Source organism: Melanotaenia boesemani, chromosome 7, assembly GCF_017639745.1.
Source record: "Melanotaenia boesemani isolate fMelBoe1 chromosome 7, fMelBoe1.pri, whole genome shotgun sequence".
Lineage (NCBI taxonomy): Eukaryota > Metazoa > Chordata > Actinopteri > Atheriniformes > Melanotaeniidae > Melanotaenia > Melanotaenia boesemani.
In genome coordinates this window covers 35,970,030-35,988,456 of record NC_055688.1, presented here as the reverse complement: position 1 = coordinate 35,988,456, position 18,427 = coordinate 35,970,030, and the positions used below count along the sequence as shown (strand labels likewise).

The 18,427-nt window shown below is 38.5% G+C and overlaps 1 protein-coding gene across 4 annotated transcripts in view; it reads left to right on the top strand.

Moving 5' to 3' along the window:
• The window catches only part of il1rapl2 (interleukin 1 receptor accessory protein-like 2), a 494,907-nt gene that overhangs the window by 76,291 nt on the left and 400,189 nt on the right, over window positions 1–18,427 (top strand). For all 4 annotated transcript variants that reach the window (XM_041990452.1, XM_041990450.1, XM_041990449.1 and 1 more), the window contains exon 2: window positions 14,301–14,412. In XM_041990452.1, coding sequence (XP_041846386.1) covers window positions 14,322–14,412 — 91 coding nt within the window. In that variant the 5' untranslated portion in view covers window positions 14,301–14,321. The remainder of the gene's footprint in view (window positions 1–14,300; window positions 14,413–18,427) is intronic.

Here is an 18,427-nt window from a genome sequence, read left to right as displayed (position 1 = left end):
CAAGGCACATTCAACTTAACTCGTATGCAAATGAAAGATCCCCGTGGTGACGAGCAAAGAAGCGCTGCATGTGATGCAGCTGTGAAACGCTGTAGTGAATGGGCTCCGGCAGCAGCAGATGATGCTGGCCGCTGCACCCGTCTGTTAATAAGAAGGGTATGAAGCCGAGCTTGATCCCTCCACTCTGGACAGCAGCCTCGTCTCTGTGAAGCTGCATGCTGATGATGGGGTTCAATGAATCCCACCTTCCTCATGGTGGGTAATGATGTGAGAAATGTCTTCCTGGCTGATAATAGACCTTTTCTGTACCACCGTTTGTGCTCCACTCTGCGGCCTATAAGTCGTCAAACTTATTACCAACCAGGTGGCCACAGTCTTTTTAAAAGCATTTTAGGAGATGTCTCTCATCAGTCAATCATTGTGATTGAGGTAATGTATTTATATATATTCTTTTGTTGGCGTATATTTAGTTTCTGATCTTTAATACACAAGGGGATTATTTACCTTAGTAGTTTCACAAACACTGTATATAATCTATATTATCAAAATAGTAAAGGTGGTAAAGGTTATGTCATTAATTGTGTGTGGGAACTGGTTAATATGGTTACAGTAATATCAGTGTTTGTATTTTTACTCTTTTAGATCAAAAGACAGCTTTTGATTCGCTTGACTTCTATGAACCGTCTGAGGGATCAGACAGCTCCTTTTTCTTCCTAAATAGGATTTTTACTCAACAGCTCCAGTTAAACAAGGAGTCTGTTAACCCTTTAAACTCCAAGACATTTCTGGTTATTTTTTGTCCACATGTTTTTTTGTTGTTTTTTTTTTAAGTAAAAATACATGTAGAAACTCAAGCCTTTAATCCTAGTCAACATCCAGATATAGCTCTTTTATGTTGTCATGACTTTGCTCATTTGAGTCTTGTTGAGTATTATACTGTCCACTTATTGGCCATTTTATTAGCTACACCTGTTCAATTACTTAACATTAGCTAAGCTCATCACGTAGCAGCAACTCAATGCATTTAGTCACGCAGACATGGTGAAGACCACTTCCTGAAGTTCAAACATCACAATGAGGAAGAAAAGGATTTAAATTACTTTAAACGTGGCTTGTTTGGTGACAGGTTCCAGTAGAAATGAAAAAATGTTTCCTGTTCTGATGAGTCTCCATTTCAGCTCCACATTCAGATGCTCGGCTCAGAATCTGCTGGAAACATCATGAAAACATGGATCCATCCTGCCTTGGATCAACGCTTCAGGCTGCTGATGGTGGGGGGAGATTTTCTTGGTCCACTTTGGGCCCCTTAGTACCAACGTGGCCTGGTTTAACCAGCACAGCCTACCTGAGTATTGTTGCTGACCATGTCCATCCCTTTATGACCACAGTGGAGCATCTTCTGATGCTACTTCCAGCAGGATAATGCACCATGTCACAAAGCTCAGATCATCTCCACCTGCTTTCTAGAACATGACGATGAGTTCACTGGACTCCAACGGCCTCCACAGCCACCAGATCTCAGTCCAGTAGAGCAGCTTTGGGATGTGGTGGAACGGGAGATTCTCATCATGGATGCAGCCGACAAACCTGCAGCAACTGTGTGATGCTGTCATGTCAATATGGAGAAAACCTCTGAGGAAGGTTTTCACCACCTGCTTCATCTATCAGACCACAGATTCTTAAGGAGGAAATGGAGTCCAACCTACTTCTAGCATTTGTGTGCAATTTTCATCTTTTTTGTTTTTTGTCTGACTTTAACAAAAGCTGATTAAACATAGCACATTCACTACTCAGCTATGATTAAAGGATGTACAACTGATCAGAGTCCACATGGTCGTCATGTATTGAAGTAAAACTCTTTCTCCTGAACTTAGAAAACCTTTGTTCTGCTCCTGCTGACTGTCATCTTTTCAGAGTGTCGGAAAAGCCTGCTGAGTTCCAACCAAAACATTTTTCTGTGAACACACACCACAGATGTTCCTGTGCTCAAACCATGAGAGCCTGGTGCTGCTTGTGCAAGATTTAATCAAGGTACTCACATTAGAAGAGGCGTGCATAATTGCACAGGGCTTGATGAGTGTACACCACATCTCTCAAATTAGAGACTGCAGATGGAACGGTCATACCTTTCATTGCTCATCCTGCTGCATTCAGAAGCATGGAGGGACTTCATCAACCAAACTATATCCTGTAAGCATTTGTGAGTGACAGATGGTGGTTGGAAGCTGCACCTGAGAAGCTGTGGTTAATTGGTACTTTCACATTACATCAAGAAATGGAAACGGATGTAATTTTTCACTGCATGTTCTTTGTGTATCATTACAACTGATGTTGATGTCTTACATTACTCTAAGCTGTAATACTTAATCCAATTAACATTTAAATCACATGAACATAATCACAGAATCATGTTTTATGGGTTTTTATAATCATCTCACCATCAGAGTATTTGAAGTGCACTTAAACGTAACAACTTCAGTTTCCAAGGGTTAAGCATTTCATGACCTACTCAAATTAAACTAATGTTATAACACATTTAAAATAACTCTATTTAAATGTGACCCTCACAGTTTGGGACCAAAATTGAATTGGAAGTGGCTTTGGATTGAGATGAAGTTGGATTGTATATTCTGCATGCCTGTATTTCCTTACACACAACACTGGAAACATGTCACGTGGCAAGATTCTGAGGTTAGAACATTTGGTGCTGTGAAAATGAAAATGTTGATCATTTTTGTCATTAAAAGAGGCCAAATGAGAAAAAATCCAAACCGCTAATCCAATGACAGTTCACCCCACTAACTTATTGATGTTAACCAACCAGCATTACATTTGGATGACATGTAAAGGTTAAGCTGATGTGTATTTATTTCCATGTACAGTACATAAATCACAGTGATATCCCAAATGGATAAATAAGTGCTTAATGTAGCTTAATTGTTGCTCTTGATGACTCAATTATTTTCTGTTAAACACACCTGAGGCCTGTATGACGAAGTATGATTAACACACCCAGATATCGCTCTGTTACCTGGGTTGACTCACCCAGACATTCAGGATCTGGATGGTTATCAACTCCATAATTCAACCCAGGGGGAATTACCTGGCAGAATATTGTTAATTAATGTTTAAATTCATGAGCTTATACAATTCATGGGACAATATAAACGGAAAGCACTGATCAATCAGTTTCACTTTATTGCGGCCCAGACGTTTCGGGCAGAGCTTCATCAGCTTCCTTAATAATTTCCATTCAGATTTTGAGCCTCACCCCTTTAATTATCTTCGTACTTCATATTTTGAGAACATCTTCCAGCAAAACATTCCTTGTATGTATTCATACTTGGCGAATAAGGCTGATTTTGATGACTCAGCTGTCATGAATGTGAAACAAGAGCTAACATTAGCAAACATAGCTTCTTATTGGACCTTTTTGGACTTGGAGTGCAAGGCTTTGGTATCGATCAGTGTTGAAGCTGATCTTTAGTTTTAAGGCCCTCTGCTGATCACAAGGCAAACTACTTAAAATGTTCTGTTTTAAAAAGCCCAAATTAATTGACTGAATTAAGCAAAGTATTTGAATAGGAAGTGTGTAAAACAGTCTTATTTGCTGATGGCGTGCAAAGAAAAAAAAAAAAAGCTGATCTAATTACAGCTGTTACTAAAGTCCTATAGTCAGTAACATACCATGAAAGCAAGTTCTTTTATAAATGGACTAATGAACGATTAAAATGGTTTAACTCTCCAACAGAAAGTAAAAAATGAATTTAAAATTCTGTTTGACCTCATTTGTGTGGCTGTTTGTTATCGCGTGGTGAATGGGTCATGAGTCACGTCTGATCTTCAGATCCATGTTAATCCATGTTAATACGTTAGCACGACATTCACACGTTTTTAGTGGCTTTGTTCCGTTTTACTGCTTTTTCTGATTCCCATAGTGGGTCACTGCAAACCTGAAGATTAGTTGAGGACTGGGTGTAGAGTAGCTGTTTTTTAACAGTATGCATTGACATAATTTCTAAATAAAAAAGTAATTTTATACATTTATTAGTTTTATGATGTAAGTCACTTACTGGGCAACAATTGCTGTTTTGGAGCCAAAACATCAAGCAATTACGCCTCTTGCAGGGATTAAAAACATTGATTTCAAATCCTAAATAACAAAGATGTTTCCATGTAAAACACAGACTGTCTCTGTAACCAAACAGCATGACTCATGTAGTTTGGGTGAGACAGATAGTGTGACAGAAAAGGGCTACAGGCTGTCTTTAATATGGGATGTGTGGCTTAAGCAGCCTAATGGCTCAACACTGGTCTGCATGGGACGAGAATAGCCTGCTATCTGTGTGTGTGTGTGTGTGTGTGTGTGTGCATGTGTGCATCTGAGACTGTGTGTTCATGCGTCTTACAAAGTGTTTGTCTCAGTGTTAAACCAGTTATTAAAATTTTCTGGGATTAAAATTGACATCAACAGGAAAATGTAATTATCAGTGTGAGATAAGTTTTTACAGTTCTGCCCATCGAGCTTCTGCATGCAGCATCCATGTCAGTTATCTTCCCTTTGGAGATGGAAGTACATCTAACCTTAATTTATTTATTTTTTGTTGTACAACCCATTCCGTTCTGAGTTGTTGAAATGGATAGCATTTTGCATCAAACTCACTCTGACTTTGCTTAGAGCTCCTTTTGTTGTGGTCTTGTGAAATCACTATCAGACAGACATATTTTTCCACGTATTTTTAAGCCTGAACATGACAGCAGCTGTCTTACTCTCTTTTTCTTTTTCTTTCTTTGTATATAATTTTGTTTTAGATCGCTCTCCCTTTGCCCCTCCTACTGTGCACACATACATTACATGCTTACGTTCATGGTGGATCAAGCATCAAATAAGCTGCTGCTGTCTTAGCGAGTGAGTCAGGGTTCATGTGTGAAAGAGGGGAGACTGACCCTGGTGTATGAGTTTGTGTGTGATGGATGTTAGCCGTGCAGAGGGGGCTGCAGAGGGGATAAGATAAAGGGAGCTTAGTGTTCGGTCATGAGGGGGCCTATATGGGAATAAGAGTGCTAGAGGAAGACTCCATGAGCTAGGCTCTGTGAAAGGACAGCTTAATGTGGGAGTGACAGTAATAACAAGATCTGCAGCTTCTGCAAGCTGAAGTGTGGCAGCCAGCTGTGAAATTATGAACATTAAAAACATTACAGATCCTGATTTAGCTACCTGTTTAAGGTTTTTTTGATCAACCAGTAGGCTACATGTTAACCGTCTGTGTGAATGTGAAGATGATCCTGATGAGTCATCAGCTGTTTCCAGCTTTGTTGATGCAAAGTTTTGGCAAGTATTTTATATTAAAAAAAAGTTTAATATAAGGCTTGTTGGTTAGCTTCTGTCATCAGTACTGGAGGTAAGAGCTACATTAGGCTGAAAGAAACAGTTTGTGCTGAAGTTGACTGGAAGTTCCCTGTGAAGTGAACTTTACTGAGTAGGCAATAGAGAATGAAACCAAACCATGGGGAGCAGATATGATGAGTTAAAAGGGAGCTGTGAATATCACTTCACATCTGAACTACAAAATAATTCACTAGCAGCCACGGCTCATTTAAGCTCCAAGCAAAAGAGAAGAAAAAAAGAGGACCTTAGTAAATGCTTTACATGCTCTCATTGGAGAAATCATTTATTACTTCTAAATTTTGTAAAAAAAAAAAAAAATAGAAAAAACTATTGCTAGCATTAACTAACCTACAAGCAGGAAGCTAACACTGGTTTTGCTAGCTTAGCCGTAGAACTATGGCTCTTTTTGAAACTTAGTAACATAGTAGTACTTACTCATTTGGCCAAGTTGTAATACACGGTATGTAAACTATTGCAAAATCTGCAGGATATGAAGAGTACGAGGTAGTGGATTTGGGAAAGTTCTCCAATATGCAACTGATCAATCTACATCACTTAGAAAATAGAATCTTTGAACATCTGTGTCATATATATTGTATGATAACAAGCATCAACCCTTAAAACTCTAGCTCTCCGTCGCCCCCCAAGCATATCGCTTAGGCTACATCATCATCTGATTCCCAGAAATGGTGGTGTGTAGCTCTGTGGGGTAAACTGTGATGGATAGCTACCCATTTGGTGATCTAAAGAAGGTTTCCAGGCATTTTTATCCCGTCCAGGAGGTTTACAATCCAGCCACTACATGTAGTTTTGTTCAGAGACCTCTATTTAGACCTGGACATGATGATGACGCCACTTCCTGTCAGACTTTCCACCAATCAGAGAGCTTAGATTGATGGTAACGTCCAATCAGGAGCAGCCAAAGATCAACCAGTGAGCAGAAAGTTCTATGTGTGTGTGTGAAAAGAAGAAAAATAATGCTCCTCTATGGCTGGAAGAAAGCCAAGAATTTTGTTTCACTTTGATTTGGTCCTCGAAAAGACAATTTGGTTTGCAGCAGACAGACATATTCAGCAGTTACATCACATAAAACATAGGACATAAAATAACATAAAACATGTAAGATATGAACAGAAAATTACAACAGATGGACCAAGTGCTTGGTCTAAAATCCTCTAAAAAGAGTTTATAGTACAAGTGTAATGAAGCAGCAGCACAATGCAGTTCCCTCTTCCTCCCTGTAGCCTTGAGAGCCAGACGGAGGGAGGCACGAAGGAAAACTTGTATCTGTTTTTAGTAGGTGGGGGAACAGGTAAGTGAAGACCCAGAAACTTGTATTCATGGTTCAGAGGATGCATTTGGTCCATACCAATGGACTTCACTTTCTTAAGCACCTGGATGTTAAACATGTCATCCAGACTGTTGAATTTCAGAAAAGGTTGTGATGTAAGGTGGCACCAAAAACTAGGAGTTGGTTTTGTGAGGATGGTGGGTAAAAAGTAAAATAAATAACTGTAAAAAGCACAGAAAGTGGGAAGAAAAAAAGTGTAAACATGTAAATAGTTTCTGTTGTGTGTTTGTGTGTGTGTGTGTGTTTTTCTCCTGAAAGACTTGAGAGAATGATGTGCAGATGAGAAAAGGCTTGGTCACTGTTGATCAGTGTGTTATTTCTACAAAGTTCTGTTAGTAATAAATTCTGTTTTCTTGGTTTGGTTGGCCTGTCCTGAAAAAATGTTTAGATGTTGACTGGGATTAAATGGTTGAGCTTTACATGCGTTTTACACGGAAAAAAAATAAAAATAACATAATAATAATAATACAAAAAGCCGGTTTACCAAAAAATGATTTGGAGTTTTAAGGATTAAACAAGATAAATGCATGTATGCCACTGTTTCCTTCCACTTCTCTAAACCAGATACTAGCTAAAAATGCTATTACATGCTATGGAATTAACGTTTATAAGCTTGCATACAACATGTTATGTGTAGTATCTCGCAGAGGAAAACAGTTAATGTTAGGTTTCTGCATTAACATGACTCTAGTAGCAGTAACAAACATTTCACATTATTGGATAAATGGCATAATACACTGAGTGCTTTCACCGTTGGTGAAGTTGTTTTCAAATAAGAGGAATTTTGTTAAGCAGGGCTTTCCTTTTCTGACTTTTCCTTAGGATGCGGGGGGAAGGGAATATTTATACACTGTGGAAAGGAACACAGCTAAGCACTAGAAAAAGTTGACATAGCCACCTCAAGCCTCGAGTTCAACATTAAGCTGTTGATGTCTCAGGTTGAAGGCGAGAGAAACTGGCCAGTGAAAACTGAATGGACAAAAATATTTATGTTTGAGGTCTAAATGTATTTAAATATGTTGTCACTGTCAAAAGGACCACCAGCACACTGAACAGAATGAAGGAATAATGACTTGTGGGAACAAATGATTCCTTGATTAGTATTTCATGAGAAGTTAGAACCCATAATTTGCAATGACTTTAGGACCGTGTTCCCTCCAAGGCCAGACCTCTTCCAGTTTATATTTTTATCTGTTACATTAAGAGAAGTAACTACTCTCATAGGAGTCTTCATATTCAATAAAATAAGGTAATGGCCTTGAAAAGATATATAATTTAAAAAGAGGAAAATTTAAATTAAGTATTTATCTAAAAGCATAAAATTAATTTAATTTCTGAGTGGTGTATCAAAAATGTAAGATTTTGATGCACCATTGGCATTTTTCCTTGTCCTCTAAGCCAGGGGTGGGGAAGCCTGGTCCTTGAGCTGCTTTCCTGCAGGTTTTAGATGTTTCCCTGCTCCAGCACACTTGATTCAATTCAAATTAATCAAACAGCTTAACTAGTCCTGCACACTGACTAGTTTATTTGAATCAGGTGAGTCTTCATTTTGGAAGGTGTTTTCCTAAAAGTTTTTCAGTGGTCTAAAATGGACTTTTTGATTTGAATAAAAACCGTAAAAGCAGAGAAAAAGCTGTATGTGTTAAAGTACCTTTGAACATGCGGACATGGCATATACGTTTACTCTAAGCCTGTTTACACAGCCATCAAAGTCCGATAACTGGGAGTAATCTAATAGTTGTAATAATCAGATCAGACACATCTGCAAGCACTTCTGAAATACAATATTAGAAAATCCCTGTTCTGCATTCTCCAGTTCATTTTTGGATTTCTTTCAGTTTCCGTACATAGTGATGCAAATTCTGCAAATTCCTGCTATTTAAAACCAAAACAAAAAAAAAAAAAAAAACAAAACAAAAAAAAAAACAACAAAAAAACCCATCTGGTTAAAACATGGCAGCCCACACGGTCTCAGCATTAGCTGTTAATGTGGGAGCTAAGAAGCCTGTAACATAGACTACTTGTTGAGGTTACACGTCAAGTTCCTGCTGCTGCACGCCATCGTGTTTTTCTTGTCTTCCAGTTACGTTAACAAGACAGCAGTGACGCAGTTTTAAACATGCACACAAATGTAAGATAAGAATATTTTATTCATCCTGTAAGCCATGAAACTAAACTATATGAATGTATTGCCAAATAACCATGTAGCACATGGAGTATGTTGGCAGTGACATTTGACAATGTTTGAAACAGGATGTAAAATGTGCAATAAATGGGCCTCTAGACAAGCTTACTTAGACTAATCTGAGCAAATATCGCAAGCAGACTGTCATAAGTAATTCTAAAGAGAATGGGGTCATTTTCTGCTTGATACTGCTTATGTCTTAACAATGTCATGGAAATCTGGGAGGGTATGCACAGTTGCTCTAACAGCAGTGGAAAACTTCAGCTGTGGAAAAACTTGAATGCAAAGAACACAGACCTTTAATTCAGGACTGCTGCTCCTGTCTGAAACCTCTCAGTTTACATAGATTCCCTGGGGGAACAGAAGACAGGGATGATTAACAGAAGTGGCTCACATGTAAAACGCTTTGGATAAAAGCGTTATATAAGTACAGGCCATTTGCCATTTACTATTTAGGTCGAGCACACCTACGTGAACATCAGCTGATAATGACATCACTCTCCATCTACTGACACCTCTGATGAAGATGGAAGGGTTACTGTCGAAACATGTCAGGCATGTGTGACAGATTACATGTCTGATACAAAAGCAACCAAAAAGTCGGTAGATGGATCTCTGCAACACAAAAATATTATTATTAATTATATCATTCATATAATTGGAAGTAGATAGAAATAGAAGGGATGAACAAGCGTTGTCAACTCCAGAGAACTTATCAAAGATTTTTTTGCCGTATTGACCCGAATACAGGATGACCCTGATTATAAGATGACCCCCTCTTTCCAAGACTAATCTTCAGAAAAAGACTCTGATTAACTAAATTTACTTTGTTTAAAGAAACTATATTTTACTGAAATTCTGAGAAAACCGTTTAAATAATAATTACAGACTTCTTTAATTTTTGGCTATAAATGTAATCACTATAATGTAAAACCTAAATGTAAATTAACCACTCACAATTTTGAATTTAAATACGAGTAATTCAGCAACCATAACAGTGAAATCAATTAGTCAAGCCGTTTGACAATGAAATAAACAGAAAACACAACATTGCATAAAAAGATCTGTACAATTAAACCACAGAACCAACAAAATAGGCTACCATTGTAATTAAACATTTAACTTTAAAGTCTTGCAATGCTGCAACTAACGTACAAACTGTCAGATATCTTATCAAAAGTCTGCACGAGGCTTTTAGTCAGACTCCTCTGCCTCGCTGGGTTTACTGTCACTCCCTCTCTCATGCTGCAGTTCCGTTTCCTCCCACAGAACATCATCCTTGCTATCATCCAATGCATTTATTATGCAGCACTTTTTAAATCCACTGATGATGCTCGCTGGTATTACTACCATGGCTGGAGGATCAATTCACAAAGCCAATGTACAGCTGGCTTTAGATTTTTCCTAGACAGTGTGAGTATGTGACCACCGGACAGAAGCCACTCGGTGGACCTCTTGCGCAGTTATCCTTGAAAAGCCAATAAGCCACCTTTCCAACACCTGGAGCTGGCTTGTCATCCCCCCCTGGTATGATGACTAAAGGCTGGTACACACATAAGTATTTTCTAAATCTACAGAGATTTTTTGTCTGTTAGAGACCCCACACATAAAAAGTCCGGCATTGAACAGTTTTGATCGTATGGTGTGGTGGCTCTGATAATCTCAGCACAGAACAACACACACATAACGATGCTATCCCGCAGCCAATCTAGAATCTAGTCCTCCAAGCCAGAAACCTTCTGTGATCAAACAAGATTGAACAAAAACGAAGAAAAAGAAAAATGAGAACCGGAAAACACAACACCCAGCACGGCAGAGGGCATACACGATGAAGTAATGATGGTGGTCTTGTGACGATTATTAACAGAAAAATCCAGAACTAAAAAAAACAAAAAAAAAAAGAACAGACTGGAGACAGCGTGAACACAGACTTTATATCCGTCCTTGCTCCCCAGTCATCTCGCTCTCTGATTGGCTACATTCCACATAGTCAATCCACACAGTCACAACTCAGGAGTCGTCGACTTTCCTCACACAAGTGAAAATTTTTGGTCGTAAATATTGAGCATGATTGTCGGCCATGACCTGTTTCAGAGCTAATTGTTGGGACAAATTTGCTCCTAACACACCTCAGACCAAATGATCATTTTATAGGATAATCCTGTAATGGGCTCGACACACGGGAGGCGACGTCGCTCCTTCTCCCTTAATTTTATATGAGGCAAAAATCACTGCCCTTCTCCATCCAAGCGACAGGCGACATTTGTGCACGCAGACGCTTGCCGTTCATCTTGTTCACCTGAGTTTTGACAGCATCAATCCGGTGTCCGTGAAAGGCATCCATGATGAGCATGTTTCTCTTTTTTCTGAGAGTCCTGCCCTGCGTTCCCCACCACACTTTCAGCCATTCAACCACAAGGTCACTCTTCATCCAGCCCTTTTCCTGGGCATGTACAACAATGCCAGTTAGCATTACCTCTTTCTGCACCGTTTTGCGTTTTAAAATCGCATATGGAGGCAACTTGGTCCCGTCTACGAGGTACTCCCACATGATGATGACCCAACTCTTTTAATTTCCAGTTGACTTCACAATAACAAACTTCCTCCCCTTTTTGTGCACAGTCACAGGTGGAGGCATGTAAAACAAACACAGGGTTTTGGTCTGCATTATTGAGCTGATCAAGGGTGTATGAGTGTCTTTTTCTCAAGCCAATCACATATCTCTGAAAAGACTGCAGCTCTCCAAAGTCTGATAGCAAGTGGTGGGCAAGGCTGGTTTTATAATTATGCAAGGACACTAGGGCGCATCATCCTTCTCCACCAGTCGATGCTGGCTTTAAACTTAGTGGTGGATTTGTCTAACTACCTGGCAAGGGATTTCAGCTGGATGATGGCTTTGTAAAGGGCATGCCTTCATTACGTTTCTCAATAACAAACTCGCATGCCCTCCAGTCAATCTCTTGGAAGCGCCTGCTTTTAGAAGCACAGTAAGCTTTTCTCTTACTGTTAGCATTTTTCAGACAGTCTTTTTGGACACGCCATCTTTGGACATTACACTCTGTAACTCATATTTCTTGGCTCCCTGTCAGGTGTTTACCGCGCCTCTCTATTTTTCATCTCCCATCACTCCTTCTCTGCTGTGATTGACAGATGACCCCACCCACATTGAAGTCAATGTCTTTACAACAAGCCCAAAATAGTCTGGCGCCCTCTGCTGTTGCAGTCGTGTAGCAACCGCAGACAACTATCAGCATGTGTCAATGGTTACACCTCGGTTATAAGACGACCCGCCTTTTTCACATTGTTTTCAATGACAAAAATCTTGTCTATGTTCGGTTCAATACGATAGTATCGTTTGGCTCTTTGTTACTCCCATTCTGCCACAAAGACATTTGTTCCCCTTTTTTTAGTTGCATCAAGTTGCATTTTCACCCTTTTCTTCATTTGAATTTGTTCTCACTGTTGTAAATCAACCTTTTCCATTGCATTCATTCTCTTTCTGCACTTTCTAACCTCAGAAGCATGCAACAGTAGCTAACACATCGACACCACCCTGAGTTCTGTCATCAGATACCCACAGTTTATGTGAGCTGAAAGCGAATTCAATCAGAATTCAAGCTGGAGTTTGAATTCCCATTTATTATCAGCAAACAGCTGCTGGCAAAACTAATAGTCTCTTTTAAACTCCCACTTGTTGTGTGTGTCACGGTGTGCATATAGTGTGTTTGTACACAGAAAGCATGAGAAAATCTAATTGTACTCCAAGAGTGGGATTTGACATGGCAGGCTCAAAGACTGCAAGTGTGTGTTTTGTGTGTGAGTGCTGGTGCTTCTGCAGCCTTTGTTTCCAAGGCCTCTGGTGAAATTTAATAATTTTTTTTATTTCAGTCCGTTGGAAAACAGATGTTTCTGAACCCCCACCAATGTTAACGCAGTTTTCTGCTCCTCTTCCATGAATCCATTTGAAAAGGAAAGTTAACATAATTTCTTTTTATTGTTTCATTCATGTCAATAAATCCAAACCTAAAGCAAAATGTGACTCTTTAATGTTTAAGAAAGCAAAGAAAAAAAAAATGTTACATTTACACAAACAAGTAAGAAAATCAAAGAAGAAGAAAAAAAAGGGCAATAAATTGCATAGTTGTCAGATGAGGTTGCATATTTTTGGGGTATGTATGAGGTTGGTAGTTTTCCAGGCTGACACATTAATATTTTTTGTTCTTCAAAATAATTTAAGGCATGATTGACCTTACAAGCCAAGTCTGTTTATGGTATGATCATTAAATCCTCCATCCTCAGCATGCACAGGGTTGCCAGCAAGAGTAGAGAGGGAAAAATTTGCAGCAGAACTAAAGGGATGGATAAGGGTCTCCATGCCAGGCCTAACTATAAAATTTATCAAAAAGAAAGTTTGATATGAAAGGTAGAGAGGGTGTCTGCTTCCTGAAGTCAAACTAGGAACTGGTTCTACTGTGAGGGGGCTGATAACTGAAGGATCTGCCTCCTATTCTACTTTTAGAACCTTTAGGAACCACCAGTAAACCTAAAGTTTGAGAGTGAAACTGATGGGAAAGTCTGGAACTCTGAGATATTTGAGATCCAATGGAGGTTGGTGACTTAGGAATATTTATGTGAATTTACATTTGAGAATTTTAAATTCTATCCTGGATTTAAGCTAAAACTAATGAGATTCTTATGAGAACCTTCACTGCAGCATATTATTCTGTAGGTGATTTTTTCTTCACCTCTATGCTGATGACATGGTCATTTATGCCACTGGGTCTCCCTCAGATGTAGTACTTTCATAGTTTCTTTGTCCTCTAACTCATGTTAAACTCTTAACAGGGCAAGTTTTGACTACTTTATGATTACTGAAGATAAAAATTTGGGTATCTAGTTTGACACCCTATACTTTTCACGTCACATCAGTAAATTACAATCCAAGGTTAAAACTGAAATTAGATTCTGGTACAGAAAGTGCTCTATCTTTGCTCTCTCTGCCAGACTGACTCATGTTGAAATGACTATCTTTCCAATGTTAGATCAGGGTGATGTTATAGATCATTCAAGGTTACTCTCCAGAATAATCCAGAGAACTCCTAATTACTCTGCAGTCTTGTTTCTAAAAGAACTCAAAAACACCTCATTGGACTCTTTTCTTCTGTCAAGTCTCTTGTAATATTCATTGTAGTTTTGAGTGTTTAAAACCCTGGAGATGGCTGACCAGGAAGCACCACTTGGATAATTTTTGTCATTTAAAATTAGTTTCTACATGACTAATGCTGTTGACATGATTAATGTTTTTGACTGTTTTTTAAATAAAATCTGATTGATTCTGCACATGCTAAAACTATTCTCTGTCTCATTTTCTCCAGGTGCTGGTGGAAAATAGGGAGATGAAGACTTTATCACTCCTTTTCCTCCTCCCTCTCCTCTTTGCCTCTGGAGCCTGTGATGATGTCAAGTACATCTCCAAAAGGAACTCAGGTAGGATGAAGAACCTTAGTGATTGTCTCTTTTTCTGAAATTAGAGCTTTCTATTCATGAAATTTTCATTTCTTTTAATTCTTCTCTTTATTTAGAGCTTTTGTTGCTTTTTTTCCACTACTGTCCTTTTTCTTTGCAAACACCCCTCAGCTGTCTCTCAATAAAGCTACTTGTTTTTGCTTTTCATTGTACTCCCCCTCACTCTTTTTCTACCTTTCGGTCAAATACATGCTTCATTTGCTTTTCCTGGTAATTTTCTTCCACCCTTGTCCTTTCTGATGCTCTGAAATCTTGTTGCAGTGGTTATGTACTTGTACTTTGCTCTTGCCAGTTCTTTACTTCTCTGCAATCACCACCTCTTCCATTCTCAGATAACTCCTCTCCAAACTCCATCTCTGAGCTCAGATAGCTGTATTTCTGCATTCATGCCTCTCGTTTTCTGCTGAGGAGGTGTAATGATCAGCCTGTGTGAGTGTTACTGTCATCGTTGTGGCTGCTGTGCTCATTTGTGCATCAGCGGGTCATCTGATGACAGATCTGCTGATGATCCTTTATTCACAATCGATTTGTTATGTCTCGCTGATTGGCTTGACAGAAGGAGTTTGATTGGGCTATTGATATAATGTATGCAGTCTCAATAATGCTTTGTATCATACCACGATGGGGTATAGGGAATGCTGGACGTTGGAATGAGCCTCCTATTTGCTGCTCAGCATTGGGATTCAATTTCATATTGTCATTGTGACTGTACAGAATATTTGAACCACACTTCTTCAGTTAGACGTTCTGCATTTTACTATTTAGTGTTGTGCATGCTTGCCAAGTCCTGAAAGTGATAAAAACACAAACAATTACTGAACAATTTTATGCAAACTTTGGTTATTGAGTTGTAAGAATTATGCTAGAATTGATTTTCTGTGATGCCCTGTCTCAGTTTTGCTTGCATCCCAGTGAGAGTTGTTTATGGCAGTGTAAAGGTAATTTGAGGTTACCCAGAGATTTCTTACCTTTCTTGTAATGTGTAATGGATTTTTTATTTTTTTTTTTATTTTTTTGTACAGCTTGGCCTTTTTTAAATTTGTTTGTTTGAAAAGTGAATTTCATGTGAATTTCATCACCCTTAAAGAAAGTGGATTTTAGATATCTAGCTTTTTAACTATTGAACACTTAGGGGAACATTTAGGTTATGGAAATATGTGAAGTTACATGAGAAATTGATGGCACTCATTACATCTGTATGAAAAGCCTGAAAAGGATGCCAGCAGCTTCATAGCTCAGCATCAAGACTTGAAGTTAGGGTAAGGCAGATTGAGAGAAGTTGTTGGACAACTTTCAGAACATGCAATATGGAGTTACTGTTTCCAACCATAGGGATTAGTCTGGCACATAAACGCCAATAAAGGACAGAGATGAGATTTCTATACTTTGGTTTTGAACAGCAAATAGGCAACAAGCTAGCAATGGAAGCTGGTTCTGAGCTGGCTGTGGTGCCCCAAGACCTGACTATGCAAAGAAGATGTGGTGGGCACCACTGCAACATGTGTTCATGTCAGAGGCTTTACCACTGTCATAACATACTACTGAAAACAGGAACAACCTGCAACTCTACATAATGACCGTTTATGCTGAATATACTGTGATTTTCTTGTACTTGTACTTGAGATTTGTACAAGATTTTTCTTTTTTTCTAAATAGCATCAACTTCAGCAACATAAGACCCTGAGGGCAACAAACAGCCAACATAATTCTGCAGTATTTCCTCATTAAAACACAATAAGGTCCTCATCTACCTCAGATCTACCTTGAAGGAAACATTTTTCTAGTTGTGTTTTTATGTTTACTTTCAGATGTACTTGTTTTGTTAGATTTAGGCATCATAGTTTTTCAGTTTAGGCACCAAAGCTACATTTAGGAATATGTACTCCTGAATAAAATGTAGGAAAGATAACATGGTTTAAAATACACAGCTTTAAAGCATCAGCCAAGTACAGGGGCAAATATTGGTTCCTTCTCCTAAGTTAATTAATTAAAATAACTGAACTTTGTGAAGACAGATCACCTTGTACAAGCAGAAAAGAAGCCCAGTTGTCTTTATTTTAGTCCGTTGGATTACTGTGACTCGCAGCACTGATTTTTGTTGCATGTGGTCCTGACACGTAAGTAACCATTTAAATAAAAAATTAAAACAGGGAATTACCTTCTGGTAAAAAGTGTCAAGTTGCAAAATACACAGTACATGGTTTTAAAAAGTCATTTGTCCCCATTTCTATCAAAATTGTGCAATATCTGATTTGGGGTTATAGGGGGTCATGAAATCATGTTTTACTCTTCATCTCAAATGGGTTTGTACAATATGCAGTATTTCACGATTTCTGCTGTGTGGTTGGATGGTTGCATGTAGATCATAACGGTTTGCTGTTGCATTGTGTGTTGATGTTGTCAAGGCAACTAATGTAACAGTGCCTGAGTCCATGAATAAATTTCCCTATGGGGACAAAGTGCGTTGTTTCCTAGGAATGAGCCTGAATGGCTTCAACAAACATAATACCAGATACTAATACACTGCTAGTCACCTGATTATCAAGTAAGTGTTTTCAGAATTTCGTAATGTAGTTCGAAGGTATTCCTCACAGCTTTTACATTATATTGGATCATTTTCTAAATATAGATCAACCAGAAAGTCAGAGTATTCACTTCAGTTTAATGTGGTTCACATGTGCAGTATTTGCATCTTACAGAGATTTACAACAATGAAATCTCAAGTTGCTTTTAGCACAAGTTTGGACATCCCTACTCATTCAAATTCACCTTACAGAAAAACTACATGTGAACCACATGTGATTCACATGTGAACCACATTTGTAAAATATGTGTGATTCACATGTGAAACACTTGAACTATAAGTGAAAGTATGTTTATCACATGTGGATCATATAAAAATGTTCCAAAATTACACATTTGCACATGTGGTTCACATGTGCATGTACATGTAGAGCACATGTGGTTTTCTGTAGGGGTAAGGATGTCCAAACTTTTAACTACTGTATATATTCTTCTGTCCAACTATATCAAATTTAGTGTGATCCAGTACTGATTTAGTAATATCAAAGTGATTACACAAACAACGTTAGTACAGTTATAATAACTGCATTCATAAGAAAATAGAAAGGAAAACAACTATTTCCTAGTGAAGGAAATTATTGGGTTTCACAGAACCAGTGACTGATGCATGTTGATCAGCTTTGCTTTCCTGTAAGAGTTTCTCTAAAATAAAAATATTTTTTGTTGCAGTAGTTAATTAGAAAAATAACATCCAATACGGGACCATTGGGGCAGTTAAGCAAATATTAAGATTGTGGAAGGTGGATCTTTGTAGAACCAGAGTAGTTGTTTTTTCCCGTCCTTTCTCTTTGTGCTAAGCTAGGTTAACTTCCTGCTCCATCCACATAAAGATTCTCCAAGATGTCATATTATAAGAAACAATAACTACTGTATTTTAGATAGATGTCTGCTGGGTTGAGCTGCCCATTCTAATGCATCTTGCCATCTGCATTGCACTGATGTCAGTATCTCATTTGATACCAGAAACAACAGTAATGCTGCAACCTGCATGCTAAAAAATAAAATAGAAGATTTTGCATTAAGGTTTGATGTTGTAATAAGACGAGTCTGCAGGGTCTTTGTGGTTGAATGCTTATAAAGATTTGTTAAGAAAAACTTTGCAGTCATTGCCTGTTTCACCATATCTGGACTTGACAACACTGACTGCATTCTGAGCTTATTGGTCTGAAGAAATACAACTCAATGCATTGATTACACCAGCAGCAGCCTGAAGCGTTGCTCCAAGGCAGGATGGATCCATGTTTTCATGATGTTTCCACCAGATTCTGAGCCTAGCATCTGAATGTGGAGCTGAAATGGAGACTCATCAGACCAGCAACGTTTCTCCATCTTCTATTGTCCAGTGTTGGTGAGTGTGTGTGACTTGTAGCCTCAGTTTCCTGTTCTTAGCTGA